This window comes from Hakea prostrata, chromosome 2 (assembly GCF_041222555.1).
Source record: "Hakea prostrata isolate BN-2017 chromosome 2, UWA_Hpros_2, whole genome shotgun sequence".
Classification (NCBI taxonomy): Eukaryota; Viridiplantae; Streptophyta; class Magnoliopsida; order Proteales; family Proteaceae; genus Hakea; species Hakea prostrata.
In genome coordinates this window covers 56,002,100-56,026,480 of record NC_142601.1, presented here as the reverse complement: position 1 = coordinate 56,026,480, position 24,381 = coordinate 56,002,100, and the positions used below count along the sequence as shown (strand labels likewise).

At 37.7% G+C, this 24,381-nt stretch overlaps 2 protein-coding genes across 4 annotated transcripts in view; both read left to right on the top strand.

Annotated features, from left to right (window-relative positions):
- Positions 1–1,760: 1,760 nt before the first annotated feature.
- Positions 1,761–3,159, top strand: LOC149025041 (putative 2-oxoglutarate-dependent dioxygenase AOP1). Its single transcript, XM_089145242.1, has 3 exons — positions 1,761–2,219; positions 2,317–2,641; positions 2,752–3,159. The coding sequence occupies exons 1-3, from the start codon at positions 1,831–1,833 to the stop codon at positions 2,989–2,991; spliced, it is 954 nt and encodes a 317-aa protein (XP_089001368.1). The 5' UTR covers positions 1,761–1,830; the 3' UTR covers positions 2,992–3,159.
- Positions 3,160–3,572: 413 nt separating this feature from the next.
- Positions 3,573–24,381, top strand: part of LOC149025040 (paramyosin-like protein) — a 33,152-nt gene continuing 12,343 nt past the window's right edge. For all 3 annotated transcript variants that reach the window (XR_016171692.1, XR_016171691.1, XM_089145240.1), the window contains exons 1-9: positions 3,573–3,936; positions 4,028–4,187; positions 4,264–4,377; positions 4,649–4,762; positions 5,222–5,401; positions 15,573–15,652; positions 18,677–18,716; positions 18,818–18,925; positions 21,911–21,991. Coding sequence is in view for 1 of the 3 variants with exons in the window: in XM_089145240.1 (XP_089001366.1) it covers positions 3,686–3,936; positions 4,028–4,187; positions 4,264–4,377; positions 4,649–4,762; positions 5,222–5,401; positions 15,573–15,652; positions 18,677–18,716; positions 18,818–18,925; positions 21,911–21,991 (1,128 nt within the window). In the remaining 2 variants the exon portion in view is untranslated. The remainder of the gene's footprint in view (positions 3,937–4,027; positions 4,188–4,263; positions 4,378–4,648; positions 4,763–5,221; positions 5,402–15,572; positions 15,653–18,676; positions 18,717–18,817; positions 18,926–21,910; positions 21,992–24,381) is intronic.

Genomic DNA, 24,381 nt, shown 5'->3' with positions numbered 1-24,381 from the left:
CCATCTTATCGTACGACTCCTTATACAACAGACAAGTTTATTACATAATTGTACTTTATTTTAATGCAATTAATCATAATTCTAATCCTTAAATATAAAGGTGACGAAGACCTTATTGATATATTGTAAATCTCGAAATTATATATTACATACATACACGCACTAAATCATGAAAATAATCTCGAATAAGCCAAACACAACCCAATGGGGACTTTGATTTTTAGGATAGTGACCCATCAATAAAAATAATCAACCATGATCTTTGCGAGAATATACGTTCTATTTTTGTGCTTATAAATGAAGATTTCTCTCATATGGATTTTTTTTTGGAATCCAGTATTTTGAAGAAAAAAAAAAATTAGTAATATGAATGTGCTTATTAAATATGGTGGCCAATCAGACCACACGTTGAAACTTATAGCATTCTTCCACTTGGCATTGCTGGTTACGTCATTTTATTTTTTCTATTTAAAAAAAAAAAGGAATTATTTAGTCACACTGATTTTTTAAAAACATCAATGACGATTGATCCTAATTTTTAAAAATTTTACAACAAACAGATCCATATAATTATTTCCAACTTGATCGGTTCATTGGTTTTGAGTGAGAGCTTGTTGTCCACATCATTTATCAAATTATCATATAGACACATCATTAATTGTCCACATCATATAATATATTTTTGTAAAATTTAAAAGCAATAGAAGACCTTGGTAATAATATTATTTTGTCATAAAAAATAATTTTGATAATTCAGCACTTCCTTCTAGTTAAAAAAAGAAGAAGATGTGTAGAGGGAAACTTCTAAGATCTTATGATGTCTTATATGGATTTATTGGAACACCATTAGGGAGATATTGTGGGTTACATATCAAGTTAAATTTAGTAAGTAAAATATATTATTTTTTTTCTTTCTCAAATGGGTCCTAATCCTATCATTTCATACATGGATTCAAAAAATTAAAGGGTTTTACTTTCGAAAAAAAATAATGAAACCTAAGTTATTTTAATTTTTTTTGTCTTTTGTAAGTAAAATATGTGTATATTTTTTATTGAATTATAATCCGATATATTCTTGAAAACGATATAATTAATGAACACATATTATTTTTAAAATTTGTAAAGCAAAATATTACACCATAAGATAATTAAAAAAAAGTTCTACTTAAATAGATCTTATTTTTGAAAAGAATTATCAAATCCTAAATCTTTGATGATGTTTCATGTCCAACTAATATTCTACCATGAACTGCCTAAATTATCCTCAAGTATTTTTATATAAAAACTTGTGAGACGTGCTTATGAATTCCTTCAATCTCATGGCAATTTTAAGACCGACAACATCGTCTTTTATAGCTTTCACTCCTCCCATCATTCATTGGTTTCATCATTTGTAATGAAGGACTAAGAGGTAATTTAAGTAGCTCATTGTAAATATTAGTTGGCAGAAAAAATTTATCAATTTTTTTGAATTTAGTAATTATTTTTAAAAATTAGAATTCATTTTAGTATAATTTTTTAAAAATATCTTTTTGCCTAAATCCTTTTCAAAATCTAATCATCTGACAAAATTTCCCAAGAATATTATCTATTTGGATTACTTCTTATGTGTCGTTTAAAAGTAATGGGAAAGGTGTTTAATTAAAAAGTGTAATATTAGCTCGGGTGTCATTTTCTTGTGTATTATTTTTTCATGAATAAGCCAAGGAAATTTGTTTCAAACAATTGCAAATGAATTTTTCTCCCTATATAAAGAGAAGCTGTTTCAACTCGTTCCAACTTACTGAGATAGCTGAAGAGCTGAAAAGAAAAAAGAGAGGGAGGAAATCAATGGGTTTTGATTCTTGTGAAGAAGAGATTAAAATTCCATATATTGATCTCACAAAGAAGCTGCTGGAATCAAAACAAGGGAGTGAAGAATGGAAAGAATTGTGTGGAAAAGTGAGAGAAGCATGCGAAGAGTATGGGTGCTTCTGGGTGGGATATGATGTGATCCCTACAGAGCTTCGTGAAGAGATGTTCATGGCCATGAAGGTTTTGTTTGATCTTCCAACTGAGACCAAACAGAAGAACACAAATCCTCAACCAACTCGTGGGTACAGAGGGAATTCAAAGGCGGCTCCACTGTATGAGAGTTTAGGAGTCGATGATGCACACTGCCTCCCTGCAGCTCAAGCTTTTACAGAACTCATGTGGCCCCATGGCAATCCATCTTTCTGGTGAGCTAGTGATCACAACTATACATATTTTCTATACCCAAATGAATTAAACTCTTACCTGAGTCTTGATGAAAATCTATTGTTGGATTGTTAATAGCCAAACCATGAGCAGCATGTGTGGAAAGATGCAGGAGTTGCAGCTAATGATCCTGAGAATGATACTAGACAGCTATGGAATGCCAAAACGGTTCAATGCTCTTGCAGAAAGCACCCACCCTGCCTTCCGTATGATCAAATATAACTCAGCGCCGGCAAACGATGATGCAGGTCTTGGCTTGTTAGCCCACACCGATAAAAGCTACCTCTCAGTTTTGTGTCAAGACCAAGTGAAAGGCTTCGAGTTACGCACCAAACAAGGCCATTGGTTCCAATTGTCACCCTTGCAAGGTTCTTTCCTTGTGGTCGTTGGTGAGATTTGCAAGGTAATCAATTAATTGATCGTCCAATATTATTTGTATTAACTGAATTGATGAAATGTCTAGATAATAGAAAATTAATTAATTAATTGTGGTGATTAAAAATCCATGTATAGGCATGGAGCAATGGAAGACTTCATGCATTGGAACACAGGGTGGTGATGAGGGGAGACGAAGAGAGGTACTCGATTGCATTGTTTGCAATTCCAAATGATGGAGAAGTAGTTGCGGTACCTAGTGAGCTTGTGGATGAAGATCACCCTCTTCTCTTCCGACCCTTCAATTACATCGATTACATCACTTATTGTCTCTCCAATATGAACACCGACTCCCTTCAGAACTATGCTGGTGCTTGATTTCACCAATTTTTTTTTCTTTTTTGTTTTATATATACATATATGTTTGAGATAAATGTTTCTTGTTTGATATTCCTACTTATTATAATAATGTAAAACAATGATATTTAATTAAAATTATTATTATTATTATTATAATATGATTTGCCTTTACAATAATCATTTTTTTCGTACGAATTTTCATCAAATACATCACAGATCCATAGAATGGATTTTAAATGAAGTAGTTATTAGTCGCTTTAATTGTTGTATTATCTGGACAGTTACACCCCGCAAGCAATTTCGGATATAATGGTCATTTCATCCCAAAAAAAAGAAAAAAAAAAAAAAAAACAAAGGTAGGTGAATGTGAATTTTAAATTGTTGGGTGTGGTTGTGGTAAACTCTGAGGGGCTGAATGTAATTTACTCAAAATAATATTAGAAAATGATCCGATGCCAGCCGGAATCCGGATCATCATTCCGGAAGCACTCTGTGCTTTCCGATGGTCACCACAAATTCTGTGGGACCCACAAGTAAAAATAAAAAAAAATAAAAAACATCCATAACCCAATTCCTGAGGAATCCGAATCATCTCTTTATTTGGTAAAGCCGTCGGGCAGCATAGAGTGCTCCCCCGACGGTTAGCTGATCCGGACTCGCCGAGCAGCATTCTGAGCCTGTCCCAGGATCGACTTGTTGATCCGGGTTTTTGATGATCAACGCAACTGCAAGGGTTGCGGAATTGCAGAGAAGAGAGCAAGCAGAGATGCATCGCCCTGACAAGCTTCTTCTTCACTCGATTCTTGATCTTCTCGCATCCGCCGGTTATCGTTCTGCCGATTCTCAGGTTTCCGAATGTGATATGCTCGTCGATGGCCTTGCCTGGTGTATCTTTGCTACAAAGGTCTTACCACCCGAATTCCAAAACCTCACCCACGAAGATTTCGCTCTTCAATCGAAAATGCAAGTAACCAATTTCCCCTCTGTCTCTGCTTGTTTGCTAAGGGTTTTCTTATCTGGTTACTTGCGGTTGTGAATTGTGATGGAAATGCAGTAAGTCTACACAAGTAGTTGAAGCGGCTCTTAAGTCCATGGGTTGTCCTTACCCTTTCCGTGCTTATCAAATTCGAGGTCTTGAACTTAAAGCTATCCTTCCTGTTGTTCAGTGGATCGTCAGTCGTGTCTTTGAATTGCCGCCCGAATCTACAGATGAGGTAAATTGATTGCTTTTCCACTCTTAAGCGGCTTTGTTTCATGTAGCTATGCTAATCCACATGATGCAAATTGTAGTTTTCTCATGTTAATAACATTGAAGAGGACGACTACATTATTCGACAACTTGAGAAGGAGTTGAGTCTTGCTGACAATTCAGTTAAGATTTTGCAAGCTAATTTAAACGAACAGGTTAGTTGATAATTTCTTTCCTGGGTATGTCATAATGGAAGGGTATTCTTGATTACTGTTTGTGTTTTTTGGGGTCCAGTTTCATGACTTTCCGTGAAAATCAATGTTTTACGAAGTGTCGAAGTTGTCGTTATGGGTATACCACAATTGAACATATCTGCTTTCTTCTCTCTCTCTCTCTCTCTCTCTCTCTCTCTCTCTCTCTCTGTTGTTTCTTGGATATGTTGGTTTACTTGCTTTTCTCAATGTTTATACCTGTTTTATTCTCCAGAATCAGAAGAAGTTTAATGTCCTGAATGAGATACGACGTCTAAGGGAGAAAATTGATGACGAAGGAGCTGGCAATACAGTACAGACTTTGACACCATTGTTGGAATTATCCAAGGTATGCTGTTTGTTCTAGTCTCATTTCTGTTTCATTTCTTTCCTAATTTTTGAAAAGGTATGTGCTGTTAAGTTTTGGGTACAAGATTGATACTGGATATTCCGTCTTCTACTTCTGCTTCAATTATGTTTCTTGTTTGGTGCTGGTGTTGTCTTCTATATCTCTTATGTAGTATATGGTGTGTGGTTTATAATGCATAGGTGTTCGTTTCTTCTATTATATGGTTTTGGGCATTCAATATTATCTCGGTACCAAGATTCCTATCAAGTTTCTACTCAATGCACTCCAGAGTACTGTCTGTTCATATACTTAACAAGCAAGATTTCACTTGCGAGCAGAAATATTTATTTTCCATGGACGTGAATTATTTGAGTTGAGATCATATATATTATCAACTTTTTTTTGTTAACAATATGTTAGGTTCTGTGATGGAAATTTATCATTTAAGATGGTTTTCAGGATTTGCAGAGGAAAGAAAAGGATCTAAGGTCCTATTATGATACAAAATGCTCTGACATGCAAGCTGAGGTTAGTGAACTGGAGAAAAAGATATCAAGTAGCAATCAAGGAAATGATTTGTCTGATGACTTTGAACGTTCTTTATGCGACTCTTTGGAGAGGCTGAATTCAGCTAAGAGTGTAAGATTCTATTGTTACTCTTGCTTCGTCTCTTCTGGATTATAAAAGAATACGGTTCCATGACACGGACTTACTTTTCATACCATCACTCATCACACTTATTTTGTTGTTTGTGTACCATCTTTAAAACTCCACAGGTGCCTAGTTTTAGGATATCAGTGTGTGAGTACAATTGTGAACCTCACTTGGAGACCATTCTGAATCCATTTTGTGCATATAGAATTTTCTCCTCATATTGCTTCTCTGTTGTGCTATTTTGCTAATGGTGAAGTTGCATTACTGTTGCTAGTAGTGGATATACTTGGGATAAATTATAAGTACCCCCTATGTCACTTGACCTAATATCATGACTGCCTCCTTTTGAAGAAGCCACACTTACCACCCCCACTTGTGTGCAATAATATCAGGCTAGTTCACTCTGTAAGTTGATTCCTGTTAAGTAATTATATCATCAGCTTAGATTTTACTAAAAAGCCAAAAGCTACCTTTTGAAGGAGGAAAAACTTACAATTCTACCCTTTATAAAATCACAATTATGAGGGATAAAATTTGTAAGCTTTGTCTTTTTCCAATGAAGGTGGCCTTCTCCAACAAGGATATACCTCTAACCTTTATTCTTCTGGGTTTACCAGTGGTTACGCTATAAACATCTCACACCAAAACAACCGGAAAAGCCTAAAAACTTCTGGTAATCCTGTTCTTTTTTCCCTTGTTTATCTTTGAGATTCTTTGTCAACTATTCTTTGCCATTGTCTTCTCTCTCTCTCTCTCTCTCTCTCTCTCTCTCTCTCTCTCATATATATATATATATATATATATATATATATCCATTTTTATTTTATTTTCATTTTTTCACTTTTTAATTTTTGAGGTTGGTTCTAAGAAGAAGAATAGAGATCCATTCTCTGCGATAGGCTGAAACATGAATTTCATGCCTGAGGGAGATAGCACCTTCAAGGGATTGATAAACTGAACCTCCCTTTAGAAGCATGTTAAACACCGAAATTGAAGCCTATCTCCATCATGGGGGCTTTCATCTTCTTTCAGATCATAGTTGTCAAAGCGGCCGCCTTCTCGCCTTGGTTTTTGTTGCCCTCTATCGCTTAGCATCCCCTTGTCGCCTTGACAACCATGTTTTAGATTCTCTTATCTTCCCTGGTGACATGAGCTTGGCAGATATTGAGGAGGAAATGTAACGGGTCTCTAGAAACAAGTGGATGGCTAATGCCTAAAGGGTGTAAGTCGGAGACTTGGAATAATGAATCGCTTTCTAAATGCAGTTTTGTTTTATCTGAAAGAAAGAAAAGGATGAGTTGATGTTCATAATCATAGATGTTGAACCAAATCAATCTCCATTTTGAGTTAGTGAAAAAGCTTATGAATTTCCAATTGGTACCAAAGATGGGATTTTTGTGAACTTGAAAAGGAAAACGTATTAAACCCATTTGTTATTATTCACCTAAAATCCCCTATGTAGTGCCAAATAGCCACAGACCCCCCACCGAAAAAGAAAAAAAAAATCATAAATTCAACTCTATTGAAAAGGGCATTTTGGGTTACCTGGCTTTATGTAATGAATTCACGTTTTGAATTATTTAACATTTTTCTGTGGTTATGTTGCTGAGATCCGTTCTCAATTTGGGATTATGATTAAGATTCTTTGCAGTGATAATGCGAAAGAGTATTTTTTGGCCCCTTTTTTTGACCTTTATGACCACCGCACGAGATTCTTTACCAATCCTCTTGTGTTGACACTACTCAACAAAATGGTATGGCAAAAAGGAAGAATCGCCATTTAATGGAGGTTAGTCGTTCTTTGTTGTTTGAAATGTGAGTACCAAACACTTTTGGGGTGACGCAATCTTGACTGCATATTACCTGATTAACAAAATGCCTTCCTCTATACTGAAGGGATGTAGTCCCTACTCTATGCTATTTCCCTCTAGCCCTCTCTTTGTGTTGCCACCCCGTGTTGTTGGATGTGTTTGCTTTATTTGTGATCATTGCTCAGGTCTATCTAAATTAGATCAACAAAGCCTTAAGTCTTTTCGTTGGATATTCTCATACCCAAAAAGGATCTTGTTGTTATTCATTTGAGTTACGGAAATATTTTGTAATTGCAGACATTTTTTTTATTGAAAATACACCATCTTCTACCAACCCTCTTAACTATTTTTGATCGTGATGATTTCTTGATTGCGTATCTTCCCCTTTTATGACACAGGTTCCTCCACCTGCCCAACCTAAAACTACAGCTGTTTATCAAAGGCATCCAAAGACCACTACAGTGCCTCCACCATCTACCCCACCAGCCTCTCCTTTGGACGATTTGTTTGATGCCCGGTGCCCCTCGACCTCCCGTCCCTCCTTCAAATCTGAACATCCTGATTGCCCTTTGCAAAGGTACTCAAACTCGCGTCCAACATTTGGTTTCTTATTCTAACCTTTCTCCTCACTTCTATGCTTTCCTATTCACGGTTGAAAATCATCCCCTTCCGAAATCTGTTTTGGAAGCATTGGCTAGTCCTAGGTGGTGTGTTTCTTTGTATGATAAGTTGCATGCTCTTGAGGAGAACCAAACAAAGGATTTGGTCCCTTTACCAATAGGGAAAATTGCTATTGGATGTCGTTGGGTATTGGAAGTCAAAGTTAACCCCGGTAGAGCTTGGCTTGTGGCTAAGGGATATGCTCATGTTTATGGTGTTGATTAATTAGACACATTCTGCCCAGTGGCTAAATTCACTGTAGTTTGTATTTTGGTGTCCCTAGCAGCTACTTTTCGATGGCCCTTTGATGTAACCAGGGTTGGACCCCCCGCCCCAAAATGGGCCCTAGCCCAGCTGGGAGTCAGGGAGGCCGAATCCATCACAGGGGTAGAATGGTCAATTCCTACCCTAGATTAAGTTATAATGAAGACCAAAATCCAATGATTTAGTTTATTTTGAAGTCTTGAGAATCGAGTTATTTGGTTTGAAGTTGCAATTGGAAAGAGTCATAAAAAGGGCGTACCTAGTGCCGAAGCTCTCACACTGTGGGGTTTGGGGAAGGGACTTTCTAGGCAGCCTTACCCCTGCTTTGCAGGGAGGCTGATTCGAACCCGCGACCTCCAACACACAATGGAGAGACTCCACCATTGCGCTAGGCCCGCAATTGGAAAGAGTCATAGAGTTCTATTAATTTAGGAAAGCATTTTTTCCTATTTAAGAAATCCTACTTCTAAGGAAAACTTAAATTGGGAAGAGTTATTTTTCTTTTGGGTCCAGTTTGTTTGTTATCTAATTCATTGACTTAAGTGAGATCTTAGATCCAATGGTTGAGATCGCGTAGTAATTAGATTCCTTTTTTAGAGTCCAAGTTAAGTTGTGATGGGATCCTAACAGTTATGGTAACTCAGTATGAGTCCGAGTCCTTTGTTTCAGGCTATAAATAGCCTTCATAGTGTAAGTTATTTTTAGACTGGATTAATTGAATGAATGGAGTTTTGAAGAATAGACTGGTATAGTCGTGGGATCCCTGAGAAGGTGACCCTGCGGCTGGAAATTGTTTTTGTTTATGCAACTTTAATTCTTCTCCTTCTCATCAAGCTTCAGCAATACTGTGATTCAAGTTTTTTACAGAGAGCATTCTGCAGTTCTTTCAATTCACAAGTAATTGTAACCCGATCCCCAACCCCAGCTTCCCTTGCTGCTTGCAGCCATCCCAACCCCTCCCCTTTAGTTTCAGACCTTAGGATCAGCCCTAAACCCGTTGCAAATGCCCTCTCACCCTTCCCCTTCATTTTTCTTAAAATTCCAACCCTTCTCCAAGCCCTAGAAGCCATCTCCCACCCTCTTCTTCCCCCGTCCTCAGTCCTAGCCCTAATGGGAAAGTCACATTCCCAGCCTCAATTGAACCCTTTACTTTCCTTTTGGTTGCTCTTAAGCCTAGAACAGAGTCCTAACATTATTTTACCCAAATCTGCTCTGTTTTTTGGACTTCTGAAAAAACCTGCAACTCAACTTCTTTGTGAATAAGTTGCAGAATTTTCTGAGATTTTCCAGAATTCTTAGAATTCGAACTCAGCCCCTAAACCCTTGGAATAATTTCTGAAACTTCTAAATAGAGGTGTTTCAAGTTCTATCCTCACTTACAGCCAACCCTAACCCCTTCCCAGCCTTGGCCAAATCCCTAATCCCAGTCCTACCTCGTCTAGGATTTGATTTTTCAAGTCTGAATTTTAACTCCTATATAAATTCAAATCTGGAACTTCAATTTCAGCTTACCTGGGCAGTGTTAGAACCTATAAAAACCCTAACCAAAACACCTAGAAACCCTAATTGTGTGCTGGTTCCAAATTAGAAGATTCTGAAGATTAACCCTAAACCTGAGTTTACATCACCCTTATATCAGCTGGATTTGAAGAACGCCTTCCTTCATGATGATCTCTAGGAGGAATTCTATATAGAGCAACCTATGTGGTCTGTTGCTTAGGGGGGACAGTGGTTTGGTATGTAAGCTCAAGAAATCCTTGTATGGTCTGAAACAATTCCCTAGATCATGGTTTGGTTGTTTCACTTCTGTGGTATCTAATTAGGAGTGGGAGTGATCACTCGGTGTGTTTCGTCATTCCATGGCCAGAAAGCTATTTCTTATGGTATATGTTGATGATATTGTTATTATTGGAGATGACTCTGTAGATATAGGAAAGTTGAAGACTCACCTACAGCAGTAGTTTCGGACCAAAGTTTTGGGTTGTCTAATGTATTTTGTGGGTATTGAGGTAGCACAATCTAAAAAGGGTATTTTTAAGTCATAAGAAAGTATGTTATTGACCTACTATGGTACTATCTGAAACATGATTGCTTAGATCTAAACCTCTAGAACGCCTATGGGACCCAAACTTGGAAATATATTTTTTTGGATGAATAAATAATGATATTAAACAAAAGGAAACAAGAGAACAAGGTCTTTAAGCAGAAGACTGAAAAGAGGAGCTAAGACCCCAGGAGACAACAATAAGCCTGTTCCTTCGGGTATCATCAACAGGGGGATGGGGCATGGCTAACAATCTAGAAGAAACATCAAAATATATGGCATTCCAAATCCTGTCTATAGAGCGGTATTTGGAAGTCCATCTCCGAAGATTGCGCTCCCACCAAAGGTGATGGATCAAGGCACAATACACTAGCTTACCAATCCGATCGCAAATGGAAGGGCCTGAAAAGTTTCTCAAAATCCAAGACGAATCTCGAAAAAACCCATATGATCGCCTCAAGCGGGGCCAAATGGAAGCAAGGGCTTTTCCCCAGATAGATCTGGAGAAGGGGCAAGAGAAGAAAAGGTGCTAAAGGTTTCCCAAACCGTTCCAATAGAGGATGCAGTTGGGGTTTGTGGGGATGTGGCGGTCAATGAGGAAGGATTGGGTGGGGATGGCATGGTTGAGGGCCCTCCAGAGAGTAAGGGAATGATGGGGGATGAAGCCTTTGAACCAAACTAGAGGGGGCTAAGGGGGTTTAGGGTTATGGGATCTGAGAAGGTTCCAAGCTAATGAAATGGTGAAGGTTTTGGAGGTGGAGGGGAGCCAAATGGTGAGGTCTCTAGAGGAGGTAGAGAGGGGAGGGGGAGAGAATTCCAAGCCTGTGTGAGAATGAGGAGAGGGGAATGAGTCCAGGAACTATTTAAGATGAAGTTTGACAGGAGGGTGGATTTGGGGATACGGGTGCCATAAACAGTGAGGACCAAAGTGGTTATAGAGAATGCCCAAGGGATGCCACGGATCAAGCCAGAAGGAAGTGGAGGAGCCAGAGGAGATGGAGGTAGAAATAGCAGAGATGGCGTGAGGGCGCAACAAAAGGATTTTCCTCCAGACCCAAGAAGGGTTGGAGGGCAAGGTAACAGTCCAGAGGGAGTCAGATCACAGATGGAAAGAGTAGACCCACTTTACCCAGATAGAATCATGCTTTGTGGTAATTTTTCAAATGAGTTTGAGTAGGCAAGCTAGGTTAACATCAGAGATCTGGCGGATTCCAAGGCCTCCTTTAGAGGTAGGGCGGCAAATGGAGGACCAATTGACCGGGTGGATGAAGCGCGAAGCTTCCTGCCCCTTCCAAAGGAAAGCTTGGAATAAGGACTCCATATCATGGATGGAAGATTTGGAAATGGAGAAAATTCCGCACCAATAGAGATAGGTGGACTGAAGCATTGAGCGGATGAGGACCACTCTCCTAGCAAAGGATAGAAGCTTACTCTTCCAAAGTTGCAGCTTCTTACGAATATTATCAAGCATGGGGAGGCAATGGTGATGAGTAAGTCTACCCGGAATGAGTGGGAGACCAAGATAGGTCATAGGGAAGGATTCGGGCTTAAAGCCCGAAAGGAGGAGGAGAGAGGCTTGGAGATGGTTAGGGACGCTAGAGAGGAATAAGGTGGATTTGTCTAGGTTGACTTGAAGGCCAGAGAGGGACTCAAACTGCGAGAGGGCCTAGAGAATGGAGGATATGAAGAGATGATCCACTTTAGAGAAAATCATAAGATCGTCAGCAAATGTAAGATGGGAGAGATTAAGGGACTTGCACTTGGGAATGGGAGATATGAGGAGCTGGTCAGTCTTGGATTGGAGGATACGAGAGAGGGCTTCTAAGGCTAAGGAGAAGAGATAAGGAAAGAGGGGACAGCCTTGGTGGATGCCAGCGCGGGAAGGGAAAAAACCCGTCGGGGAACCATTGGTAATAGTGAAGAATTGGGGAGAAGAGATACTAGTTTCAATCCAGTGGATGAAAGGGATGGGGAAGCCCATATAAGAGAGGACATCACAAATGAAGTCCCAGCGAATAGAATCAAAGGCTTTATGAAGATCAACCTTAAGAAGCGTAGCCGGGGAATGAGCAGATCTATCAAAACCATGAACAATCTCCGCACAGAGGTTAGAGATCTATCAAACTTGAAACTTATGCCAAATGATGGAGACATTCTTGATGACCCTGAGAAATATGGAAGATTGGTTGGCAAATTGAATTATTTAATGGTAACTAGACTTGACATTGCCTTTCTTGTTAGTGTTATAAGCCAGTTCATGTCTTCTCCTAGGACAGTTCATAGTTGGTTCAATTCTTCTTGAATTTTAATTGGTTCAATCTTTGTCAGTTATTCCTATTTCTTACCTCCTATTAAAGTCTTATTCAATTTTGGGTTCGATTCTTGTTTTGTTCTTGGTTGACATTATTTTCCCTATCCTATCTTTAATTCTACAGTCTATATCCTTGGTTTCTTTAATTATCCGTCTCTGTTATACTATATTATAATATTGTCGTTAAGTGTTTTACCTTCCAAGTCTGTCCTCCTTTCATGTCCATCACTTCTTTATTTACAAATAACCTCTTGAAAAATCTGATTTATTACAAAATTGCCATTGGGCTTATATATTTACCAATAACCCCTTGAAAATTCTTGATTTATTACAATGTTGCCATTATCTTAATCCACCATGGGGAGAGTTTGGAAGATGTTTCTTGGATTTAGAATTGTTAACGAATGAAGATTATATCTACCATAAAGGTCTCATTGGAAATTGTTGCTTGGGATATTTTTATACTGGATATTAGTTGTCATTAATTGTCCATATGTAATGCTACATGTGAAGGGGAGAATGATATCTTATTCTATATCTATTCAAAGTGTGCTAAAGGATATTATTTGTGAAGATCTTTGTCCCCAACTTATGACATTGTACAACAATACCGTTACCTACATTTACCTACCTACCATTACCTATCTATTTGGTTTGTAGTAACCTATACCACTTTTACCTACCTAATTGTGGTTCGTATTAACTTATACTACCTTTTACCTATCTGGTCCGCAGTAACCTATAGTGTTTTTTACCTATTTACTTGGTCCGCAGTAATCTATACTGTCTTTTACCTACCTATTTGGTCCACAGTAACCAATATTGTCTTTTACCTATCTACTTGGTCCACAGTAACCAATACTATCTTTTACCTATCTACTTGGCCCACAGTAACCAATACTGTGTTTTACCTACCCATATTTTACCTACTACCTCCCTTTTACCTACCCATACTTTACCAACTACTTGCCTTCTTGCAAAGAGCTTATATGTACATTGGAGCTGCATTTTTGAAGAACTAGTGTGGATATTCCTCTCTACTATTGGCATTATTTTGATAGGGCCTTTGATGCTGTTATATTTATGGATCACCGACTGTTCTCATTATTGGTGGTTTTTTCAACATGAAGAGTTGAAGTTTTTTTTGTTGGTATTGATTATCTCCTGGGTGAATTTCTCTCAGTGTTTATTGATGTCTGCTATTGCAACGCATTCAAGATTGATGCTAACTTTCAAGTTTATTCTTATTGTGCAAGCTGAAGTTTTCTTTGTGTACACTCTAGCCTGAGGGAGAGTGTTGAAGTATACGCAGGGACCATGGGTTGTTTTACTGTTCATGTGAACAGTAATGTGAATAGTATAATGCTAGTGATGCTTGTTTCCTTTTTAGATATGCTACTCTACTTTCTATTTCTAATGTAGGAATCTTGCTACACAAGTTTTGAGAGTTTCTATAAAGCAGAGTTTCTATTTTCTGTTAGTTACTAATTTCAGAACTGTCCTTTTTCAGTACTTTATATTTTGGACAGAATTTAGGAATTAGAAGACTGGAAAATTCTGTCCATAAGTTGTACTATTTATTTCCTTTTTTAGAGGGCAAGATGGCTTGCTTTTCAAGTTGTAAGCTAGATTATTGATGTCTATAAATAAGAGGCTGCGATTCTAGGAGTGCTAAGCTAGAATCGCACGCTTGTGTGATTCCTATCAATTCTTCTTCTTCTCTTTTCTTCTTTTAGTTCTTCTTGTTGCTGCACTATTTTGGTTCATTAAAGTTTATTTTCTAACAGTAAGAAACGAACTATGTTTGCTAGGTCTAGTGCAGAGTCAGAATGTAGAGCAACAACACATGTAATTTGTCAATTTATCTGGGTTAAACCACTAAAGAGCTTGGTTTCGTTGATGAGTCTCTTATGCTACTATGGTGTGACAGCCAGGCGACTATTCACATAGCATCGGACCTGGTGTTCCATGATTGCACGAAGCACATTGAAGTAGTTAATTGTCATTTTGTTCATGAGAAGTTACAGCAAGGATTGATATCTCTCAGCCATGTCTGTACAAGGGAATAACTAGCTAACCTGTTCATGAATGGATTGGGGAGTGGAAGGGTTGGTTGCATTTGTAACAAGCTGGCCTTGAACAACATATATGCTCCCACTTGAGGGGGATGTTGAAAAGGGCATTTTGGGCATTAAATATGCCCATCAAGAATTAGTGCCAGGCGCTAATTCTCGATGGGTTAGATGTAAATCCCGTTCTGAGTTGTATTTCTGCTGGGTTTTGGACTTCGTAAGACCTATTTTATTTTTTGTATTACTTCTTTTCCTATTTAGGAGGTTTCACCATTGAGAGTGAAGCTCCACAAACACATTGAGTAATGATCTCTCTGGTACTCTCTTCTCTCTTCATAAATCTACAGTCCTGGTTACAAGCTCAAAGTCATCTCTACCTGATAGGGTGTGCATTGCATATAGAAGGACCTTCTAAAATACCTAAAATTGACTCATGAAAAGACTTCAATCGTGCTCATGCACTCAATAAAATAAATAGACCCCAAAAAATTAAGACTCTTAATTGTGTTCATGCAATCAATAGAATAGATGAACTCAAACAGATCTCTATCTAGTTATTAACTGTTCTAATCTAACTTTTGACGACTAAGCTTGTTTGCTCATGATGTCCCCATTTTATGGGCTCATAAATTAGGCCTGTTGCAGTGAAACCAAAGATAAAACAGAAAGGCCAACCTCTAATATAACTACCTAAAGGTCAATTTCAGTCCACTGGACAGTCACAAGCACCTTATGGAACATTCAAATGTTGCACATAGGCCTTCTTACTGCATTAATTTCTAATTCAACTACATTAGGTGGACTGGGGTCAGAGTTACCTTCCAGATCTTTTGACTGAAGTGGCTGTCCTTACCCCTCATAATCAAAACCCTTCAACATCTTGACATGAATTTTATGCCACTGTGTAATGTCACTTTTGGGTATAGTAGTTATTCACATGTTGTGCATAATGTTTATTTTATACACCTTATACTCTTCTCTGTGGTTAATGTAGGAACTTGCAGCTCAACTAAGGACTAATCTACAGCTAAAAAGGAAGATTGAAGATGCACCATCTCAAGCAGAGCTAATCCAGTATGCCTTTCATTCCGTCTGATAACTTTCAATTGTCATAAATCTTTTCTTTTCCTTTTCCTTGTTTTTATAGGAAATTTTCACCATTGATGTATCTCCCTCTAGTTTGATGGAAAGATGGAGTTTTCCAAATTTTAATTTGTAAATGTAAAACTTTCATGTTGAAAAATTTACAAGTGTTTTTGTAAATGTAAAATTTTGTCAAAGTTGCACTATATATGGTTTTGGATGGAGGGTTTTCAAAATTCTGGGGAGTGCAAACATTGTGAAATAACTCCAAAGTTTAGCCAGTGTTTATTGATATTGCAACCTGACTGATGGTTTCTATTTCCTATTGCATGATTTTGTATTGATATTTCTTATGGGAACTTTGGTGGACATTTCAAACCTACCAAAGCCCTTTCTCTACTATTATTGTGTTCTTGATTCAGAATGAAAATTAAGCAATTGCTTCCGTTTTATGCATCTACAACTGAATAATGTGTAGAAAGAAGACTAGAATTGTAGATAGCACCTTTCCAGTATATAAAGTAAATTTTTTTTACTAGGCAGTTTCTTACTTTTTATTCAATTGGTACAAAAAGTTTCTTAAGGAGGCACTTACTAATTTTAATTCCAGAATGTGACCCCCTAGATCCAGTATTATATTTTCTTTGAGAAACCATGATGTTATCTATCAAAGTCAATCTGGTAAAGGGGGGGGGTGAATAGGTTGTTGCTAGTGAATTGTGCTTGTCTTTGCAATTAATTAACAATTAAAAAAAATTAAAGCAATAAAAAAAGCAAAGAGGCAGGACACAGGGATTTTATAGTGGTTCGTTTCAACTGAATCTACTTGGACTGCTTTCTAGTCCTCTAGAAGGATTTCTAGTATGTTCACTTGTAGTACGGAGAGTGGGGACATAACTTCTTGCACAATCTTTGTATAGGCAATAGCACCTTTACAAAATCCTTGCTTCCAGGCAAGAGAACCCAAATAACGAGTAATGGAATAAGTAAAAAGAAAATTGCTAACACTTACAAGAGCTTAGGGGTGGCACTTCTGTTGGAATGAAATGAATGCAATGAGTGATCAGTCTCAACTCTCTAAGATCAACACCTGCTTCAAAGAGAGGGAATGGATCTCTAAAGGGGTTTAGATATTTGGGAGGCTAAAAGGGTGCTTTTCACACCTTAGAAGTCGTGCTTTAAGAGTGTCATAATGACTTCAATTTATAGCCAAAAGACGGAGTCGAAATGGGTCCCCAACGGATATAAAACGGTCAAATTTTTTGACTCCCGATCGACTGGCTCATTCTAGTTGCTTGAGACTAGCCGTTAGAAGGTTGGTGGTCTCCATGGCTGATTGACGGTCGATCATGACCATCAACCATGGAGTTTAGCGTTCTAACGGTTGACCAAAGAGTCCCCATAGTTTGTACTGTTAACTCTTTAGAATGGTTGTGGTCGATCAGACTTATTTAGCTCACGGTCGATCTGCACATGAACCATAGGCTTTTTTCAGGCTTTCCTGAAGTAATTTTAAAATTCTGTTTACACCTTTAAGGAGTCTAGATCCTTTTGCCCATAGAATTAGTTTCTTAAAATCCTGAATTGAAAACACTTGCAATTTCATGTGCCACTTTCCTGATCTATATGCATGGTCTTCAAGAAGGGTGTTTTCGTCATTCTTGAGCCCTAAACTTGTACATGCATGTGGGGATGTCCATTTGTTGGTCTTCCACACCTTGAGTCCTTAAAATCCATCTTTTCATAGTGCTTGGACTACTTCCATCCAACGTACACTCTCTGCTTGGGTGTTTGACTTTGTACATTAGCCTGGCTATTAAACGCATGAGTAGATCATTAGTTCTCAATTTATGTATTTGTGATCATCAAAACATTAAAAGTGTAATTATGTCATCTCACTAACAATCTCCCCAAGGACAGTTAGGTTATTTCCCTATCAGCCTACTTGTAGATATGATATTAATATGACTATTGCATATCTCTGTGTGTGTGCTTCTTCCATTTTTTGGGGAGGGGGATGGTGAGTCAATTTGGATGGTGCTATGGTAACTATAATTGATTTGCTTGATCATGTCATATATGGTGGTGGTTGAAAGCACTGTTTTAACTCTTTTTGTTTTGATTGCTTGGTTATGATTTAGTCTAGGAAACAAATTTATTGGTGGGTTTCGATTTGTCCTGTCCATTGAAGCATGAAGTGTGGCTAGTTTTAATAAGTCCCCCCCCCCCCCTCTGTTAGTTTGTTTCTATGCTGAATGTTGGGCAACAAGGAATAAAATGATTAAATATGTATACATTAGAAAGGGTGCTTAAGTGTATGTTTGGCAAAATTAGAGATGATAAATATGAAATCAACACAATTGAGGTAACTGGGGAGTGACTTCAATTAGTAGAAGTTGTTGTATTTGAAGTGGTTTGGGCATATATGGTGAGAACTATTAATGCACCATTGAGGACTGATATAATGCAGATTATAGACGAGTGAAAGTAGGCCAAAATCACTTCGTCAGAATTAGTAAAAAAAAAGAAGTATTTATGACTTAATATTAACAATTAATATGAGCTCAGATAGAGTTGAAGGCAAAGCAAGATGCGCATGGCTGATCCTATTTAATTGGGATACGTTCATATGGATTTGTTGAGCTGGATTTGCTCCCTGCTCGTCTCCCAAGTCCCATCCCATTGGTTATGGCTTTGTCTAGAAAAAAATTGGTATCCTTTTTTGGAGGAAAATCATACTTGGTAAATCCATGGTAACATAACCAGTCTAAACTTTTAATTTTATCCTCAATTTCTTGAAGAGGGTTTTATATAGTTCTTTTTATGCTTTCCACGTCTTTGCTGCTTTATCAAGGTAATGTGGTTTCACCGTATGAGCTCATGAAGATTCTCTAGCTAAAAATTTCCAGATTTTTAATTAGGTTTTTGGTTACTGTTGATTTGTAATATATTTATCACTGCTTGGTCATTGTCATTTTATATTCCTTTTAACGATCACCTTAACTATTTTTTCAGGTATGAACACAGATTTTCAGAACTATATGTCCAAATACAGGTACAAGAATACTCTCAGAGTATTGCAATCACTCATACTACTTCAATCCCATTATCATATGTTCAAGCATTGGTGATGGACTAATTTCCTTTCATCTACAGGATAAGCTTCGACAAACTCGTAAATTTTATGCCACTTATAATGCTCTTCTGGAGATAAAGGAACTAATGCTAAAGGAAACATCCTTGTTAAATTCAATGAGTTCTCAGGTTTGTGGAGATACTGCTGTTTTCTTCCCCATTGATTTTGATGGATGGTGTTCTTACTGTATCCGGTACTGTTAATCCTGATTCCATGAACCTCATGCAGGCCTTTTTGCTTGCTGCAATTCTTCCAAAGAAGCTGGCAAACTGTTGTGTTATACTTATCGCCACTTATTTTTGTTGTTGTTGTCTTTACTGAATTAAAACTACCCTTCAAGAATGACAGATTAAGGTCTTAATGAGTTTACATATCTGGATGACAAAGTTAGGAGGCAGGGCTCTGGTCAACCAATGTACAATATCTGATGTAGTCCTAAAGTGGTGGGAGATCAACTGGGATCCAGTATCAAGGATCAACTATGAATCAGCACGTTTGAGTTGGCGTAAACATGATGTAAGGTCTACTTAGGGCTAGGGATAGGTTATTTTTGGGGTGTTGGTTGGGTTTATTCAAGTAAATATGGGGAAGCTACCAGTGAAGGCTTAAGGTTTTGCAGAAGTAGCTTGAATGATCAATTTTAAATTTTCAGCAAATTAGGGTTTTTGGGTTTTTTGGGGAAAGAAGGAATCTTTTGGTGTAACTAAGGGATTGAATTTGGGGATGTGGCTTAGATAGAGTGCTGGGGTATGGAGCGTGGACTGTCTTTGATACAAATTTGGGGGAATTTGGATGGCTGGTGAGGTTTAGGGAGAAAATTGGGTTTTCACTTGAGGTTAGTGTTGATGGAATCTGGCTTCTAATTGAGGATATGGGCAGCAGGGTAGATCAGATATAGGATTGATGTGGGAAGGTTATAGGGAACTGAATTCGAATGTTTTGTAATAGTGAAATAAGGCTGTGGACGGTCCATAGAAAATGAAAATTCGAAAAAGGGGAGTAGGGGATTGGGAATTAAATGAGTAGAAGATGGGGCTGGGAAATGTTGTAAACTACTGTTGCCAAAAGACTTCCAACAGCAGGTTGAATGGTTGAAGATGTTTTGAGGGGAAGAAGAGAGAGGAAGCAACTAAAAGCAAAGAAAAGTAATTAGGCTTGCGGATGTCATTTGCATTGCTAAACAGCAGCAGAACTCTTACAAAAACAGTCAAATTCTTTATTAAATCATCTCTAATTGTTCCATGCAGTTTCTTTTTCCTTCCCCCAGGGGCGGGGGGGGGGGGAAGTGCTGTTGGTGTTTTATGTATCAGATACATACAAACCGTCACCCAAAAAAAAAAAATGCTGCTATCATCTATGTACACAACTAGCATAACCACCTTGGACCCATTTCTTCAAACAAAATCGGAGAGATCTGTGAAGTACCCTGTGAACCCATAACTGAAAATGACTTAACTCAATTTGTCAAACCAAGCAAAGGAGACTGTTTCATCTCACATATAGGGATTTTTCCCCTGAGCGACATACCAATATGCTTGCTTCATATATTCTTCTTACTAAATCTTCATATAGGAAGACAGTTTGTGGATCAAGTAAAAATAGAGGCCAGTCCAGATACAACCAAGAATATCAGAACACAATCAAAGTTAAGGCAAGCAACTGGAAAAAAATGTCTCACAAGTCACAATAATCAACACCATTGGTTGATTATATCTCTATGCAACCAAGCAAACCTTCAGTCGCCCAATAAAACCATCTAGGAAATAGTCTGACAGTTTACACCCACCAATGGTGCAAAAGATCCACCTCACTGGGTAAGTCAGTGAGAGACCATGTCTGGTGATCTGATAAGTTATCGATCTCTGCATCCATAGCATTTTCCAACGCGGATGTAACTAGTTTTCCTAGTACTAATAGTCACAAACAAAGCGAAAAAAGACCATGCAAAGGTGGAAGTTTGGTAGAGGATGAAAAATTGAAACAAATTTAGAAATTGGTTAGGCAGCAATGTAATTTTCAATATAAAGTCTCGTACCTTTATGAAGAGCAACTAATAAGTCAATGGTGGTAGAATTCCAAGGTGAAGGTTCTGATAGAGTAGACAGCGGTGTCAAAAGATTTGATTGAGCTGTCATAAACTTGTTGGAGCATCACTTATAACCTGTAGCAATATGACTCTTCATTGATAAAAGTTGAGATAAATTAATTAAAAAAAAAAATAATGTTTGAACAAAAGAGCAGAGGCTGAAGTAGTATGATAATCTGATAATCAGATGCAGCAGTTAAATATTCAAGGTAACTGAGAAAACAAAAATCCAGAATAATGGGTGATTTCAGAGTCCTAGATATCATAGTGCCTGATCTTGTCAATGCTCTGATTGGAGGTAAGTTCAAGGATGACCTGATCTAGGTGTCAGATCTATAAAATCAAAAGATCATAACCAGTGCAGAAAATGAGGTAAAAACAGGGCATTCTATCCTGCTTGTAATCATTTATAGCAACCCAGGGAATACTAGGATCAAATTCAAGTAGACACTAAGGACATCTGAATGGGGGACAATAAGACCCCAAAATATTAAAAAGAGATTGTGACTTGTGCAATAAAATTTCAAAAATTGGAATAGAGTACTGCCATGATATATGGAATAAGAACCAGATTATACATTTAGACTTGCATGGATCCTGGAGTGTAAGCCAAATATAGTTAGTAGAGATCAGGAATCCTCATTTCATTTCTAACATTAGAAACTAAGGCCTTGTATAGTATGTAGCATCATTGTAGAAACCTTTATTAATTGATCAGGAATCCTCATTTCATTTCTAACATTAGAAACTAAGGCCTTGTATAGTACATAGAAGCATCATCGTAGAAACCTTTATTAATTTTATAAGTTGATTGGATTTTTTACTGTTCTTGAGGTAAACAAAATTTTACATCATGGCTTGACAAAATTGACTTTTTAATTTGTCTAGAACTATTTATCATGTTTCTTATTCACTTAAAAGTGTGATTTGTTGTAAAGTGAAATTTTTATTGGATCCAGTACTTTTGATTGTATGTTGGGTCCATATTCTCATTTTTTCCTGATTCAATTGAGTTGTGATTGTCTAGTTTCAACATGCTATAACCAGTGCAGCTGGTCGCATGAAGCTTATTGAATCTTTGGAGGGAATTCTGAAGGGTACAAAACAGGTATTGATCCATCTCCTTCTATGTATAAGGTTCAGCTAGATATCCCAGTTTGGCTGCTTGTGTGGAATTGTGAAGGAAAATGGTGCATATTATAGTCAAGAAAAGCAACTACCCAACTGAAGTAATTTGGCACCTTTATGAAGTTGAGAAGTTTTGCAGCTGTATCTAATCAAGAGAAGAAAAATGTCCATGAAGTAGTCGTATCTATAACAGGGGGCATACCCAAATTAATGAATACAAGCAAGACATACATAGCAGAATACCCTTCTGGTATCCAAATTTTAACAGTTTAAGGTGGAACAGTAAAGTATAATCAATGCTCTTTTCAATTATACTCTTGACTGATTTTCAACTCTCTCTAGTAGATTTGTCTAAAAGTGAATTCTATAATCAATGCTCAGGATATAATGGTGAAGTTGATTAAAGTAAGGAGCAAATTATATGTAAACCCCTGGTTTTAGGCTCAATTACGTTGTCCCCAAGAAATTGACCTAATTATGTGCACCCTTATAAAATGCTATGGATTTACAAATAACCCCAGGCCATTAACTTATACCCCATAGTTTGTAAACGGAATTCAAAAAGGCCATATCCCCTTTTAAAGGTGTAGTATGAACATTTGTCTATTATTTCTCTTCTTTTCTCTTCTTTTCTCTTCCTTCTTCTATTTTGCTCAACTCATTTTCACACCAAAAGGGTTATGTCACACCCCACCCTTGGTGGATTGGATCATAGCTCGTAATTTTAGTGTTCACGGTTATCGGACTCCCTTCATGGATCACTGATGCAGTACCAAACCCATACATCGACTCATGATACAAAATCACAGTCAATATTAGAGGAATGGAAATAACAATATGGAATACTTAAGAGATTTAAAAGTTAATTACAGACCCAAGTAGCATCGTATTAAAATAAAAGGTGAAGTTCAATTACAACTAATCATAAAATCCTCTTGATGTGAACATGGTTGACCCCCTTGGCCGAACCCTAAAGTGGGCCTCTCTAGGGCTGGCCGAGCCCTCTAGGAGGGGTATCTGGTCACTTTAGCCCTGATTTAGTGGCTGGTTTTTATTTTCGGTATTTTAGCTTTTATTTTCTGAAGAGTTCCACTCACTTAGGAAGTCCGGTTTGACATTAATTAAGAGTCCTTGAGTCTTTAGTCCAGCACATGTCAATAGAGTAATTAAATATAATTTAGCATGTGCTACTTAGAGTTTTAAGTTACTTAGAATTTTATTTCAGCATGCATCAATTAAGGTCCATTAGATCTTTTAATTTTTATTTCAATGGTTGTGATTAATGTGGTGGGATCTTAATCTATAAAGGAATCGCCCTTAGAGTTAAGGCCTTTTGGTAGGCTATAAATAAGCGGACTCTTTCATTGTAAAGTTAAGACTGATTATGGAAGAATATTGAGTTTGGTGGGATGTGGCTCCTGTCAGGAGGGGCCCATGGTGGATTTTGAGAAAAGCTTTCTTCTACAATGATCAGCGACCCTGTCTAGCACTTTTCTTCAACAACTCCAGCAACTTCTTCCAATTCCAGCAGCAGTCCTACTCTCCTCTACACCCAGCGGCACTTCTCCTCCTTCTCTTTCTTCCTTGGGCTCTCTCTGTCTGTCTCTTTTCTCTTGCAGCAGAAAGGAAAAAGCGGGGGGAAAAAAAAGGGAAAAGAAAGAAAAGGAATGAAAGAAAAAAGGATTTGAAGGATTCCAAGGTTCAAGGTTCCTCTTCCAAGATCTCCAAGATTCAACCTGTAGTGATCCAAATTATCTCATTCTTCTTTCCCATCAACCCTAGGGTGATTTTTTATATCTTAAAACCATCCATAGAGTTTTGGGTAAAACCCTAATTTTTCCCTTCCCCTTAAATTATTTCCAACCCATCTGATTTGTGATAATAGAGCTTCCCACATAAATATGGATTGATCCTTTTCATCCGATAATAGTCTTAGAATCATCCTTGGTTCTTACATCATCCCATTACTTTGCTGGAAGATTTTGGGTGAATCCTTAATTATAGGGACTTTATTCTAGAAACCCTAACCCTAGGATTGGGTTCACATCACCTTTATCGCTCCAGAATTACAAAATCAACTTGGATGTTTTCATCATCTCCTTGATAGTCCATAAGTACACCCGTATGATGGATCCAAGTGTGTACCTTATGAGTAGGCATAGCAAGCACATAAGGCATCACACCCCGTCCACCGGCTCAGTGGCCGTTCTACCATTGGCCCATCATATGGAAGTACCTCATGCTTAATGGCCACCTCTAAAACCTGCTCCATCATCTAAAATGAAGAATATACATGGGGTGAATTCCACCAAAATTGTGAGGCGAAACACAACATTCAAAATGCATGAGCAAGTTACAACTTATATGCTA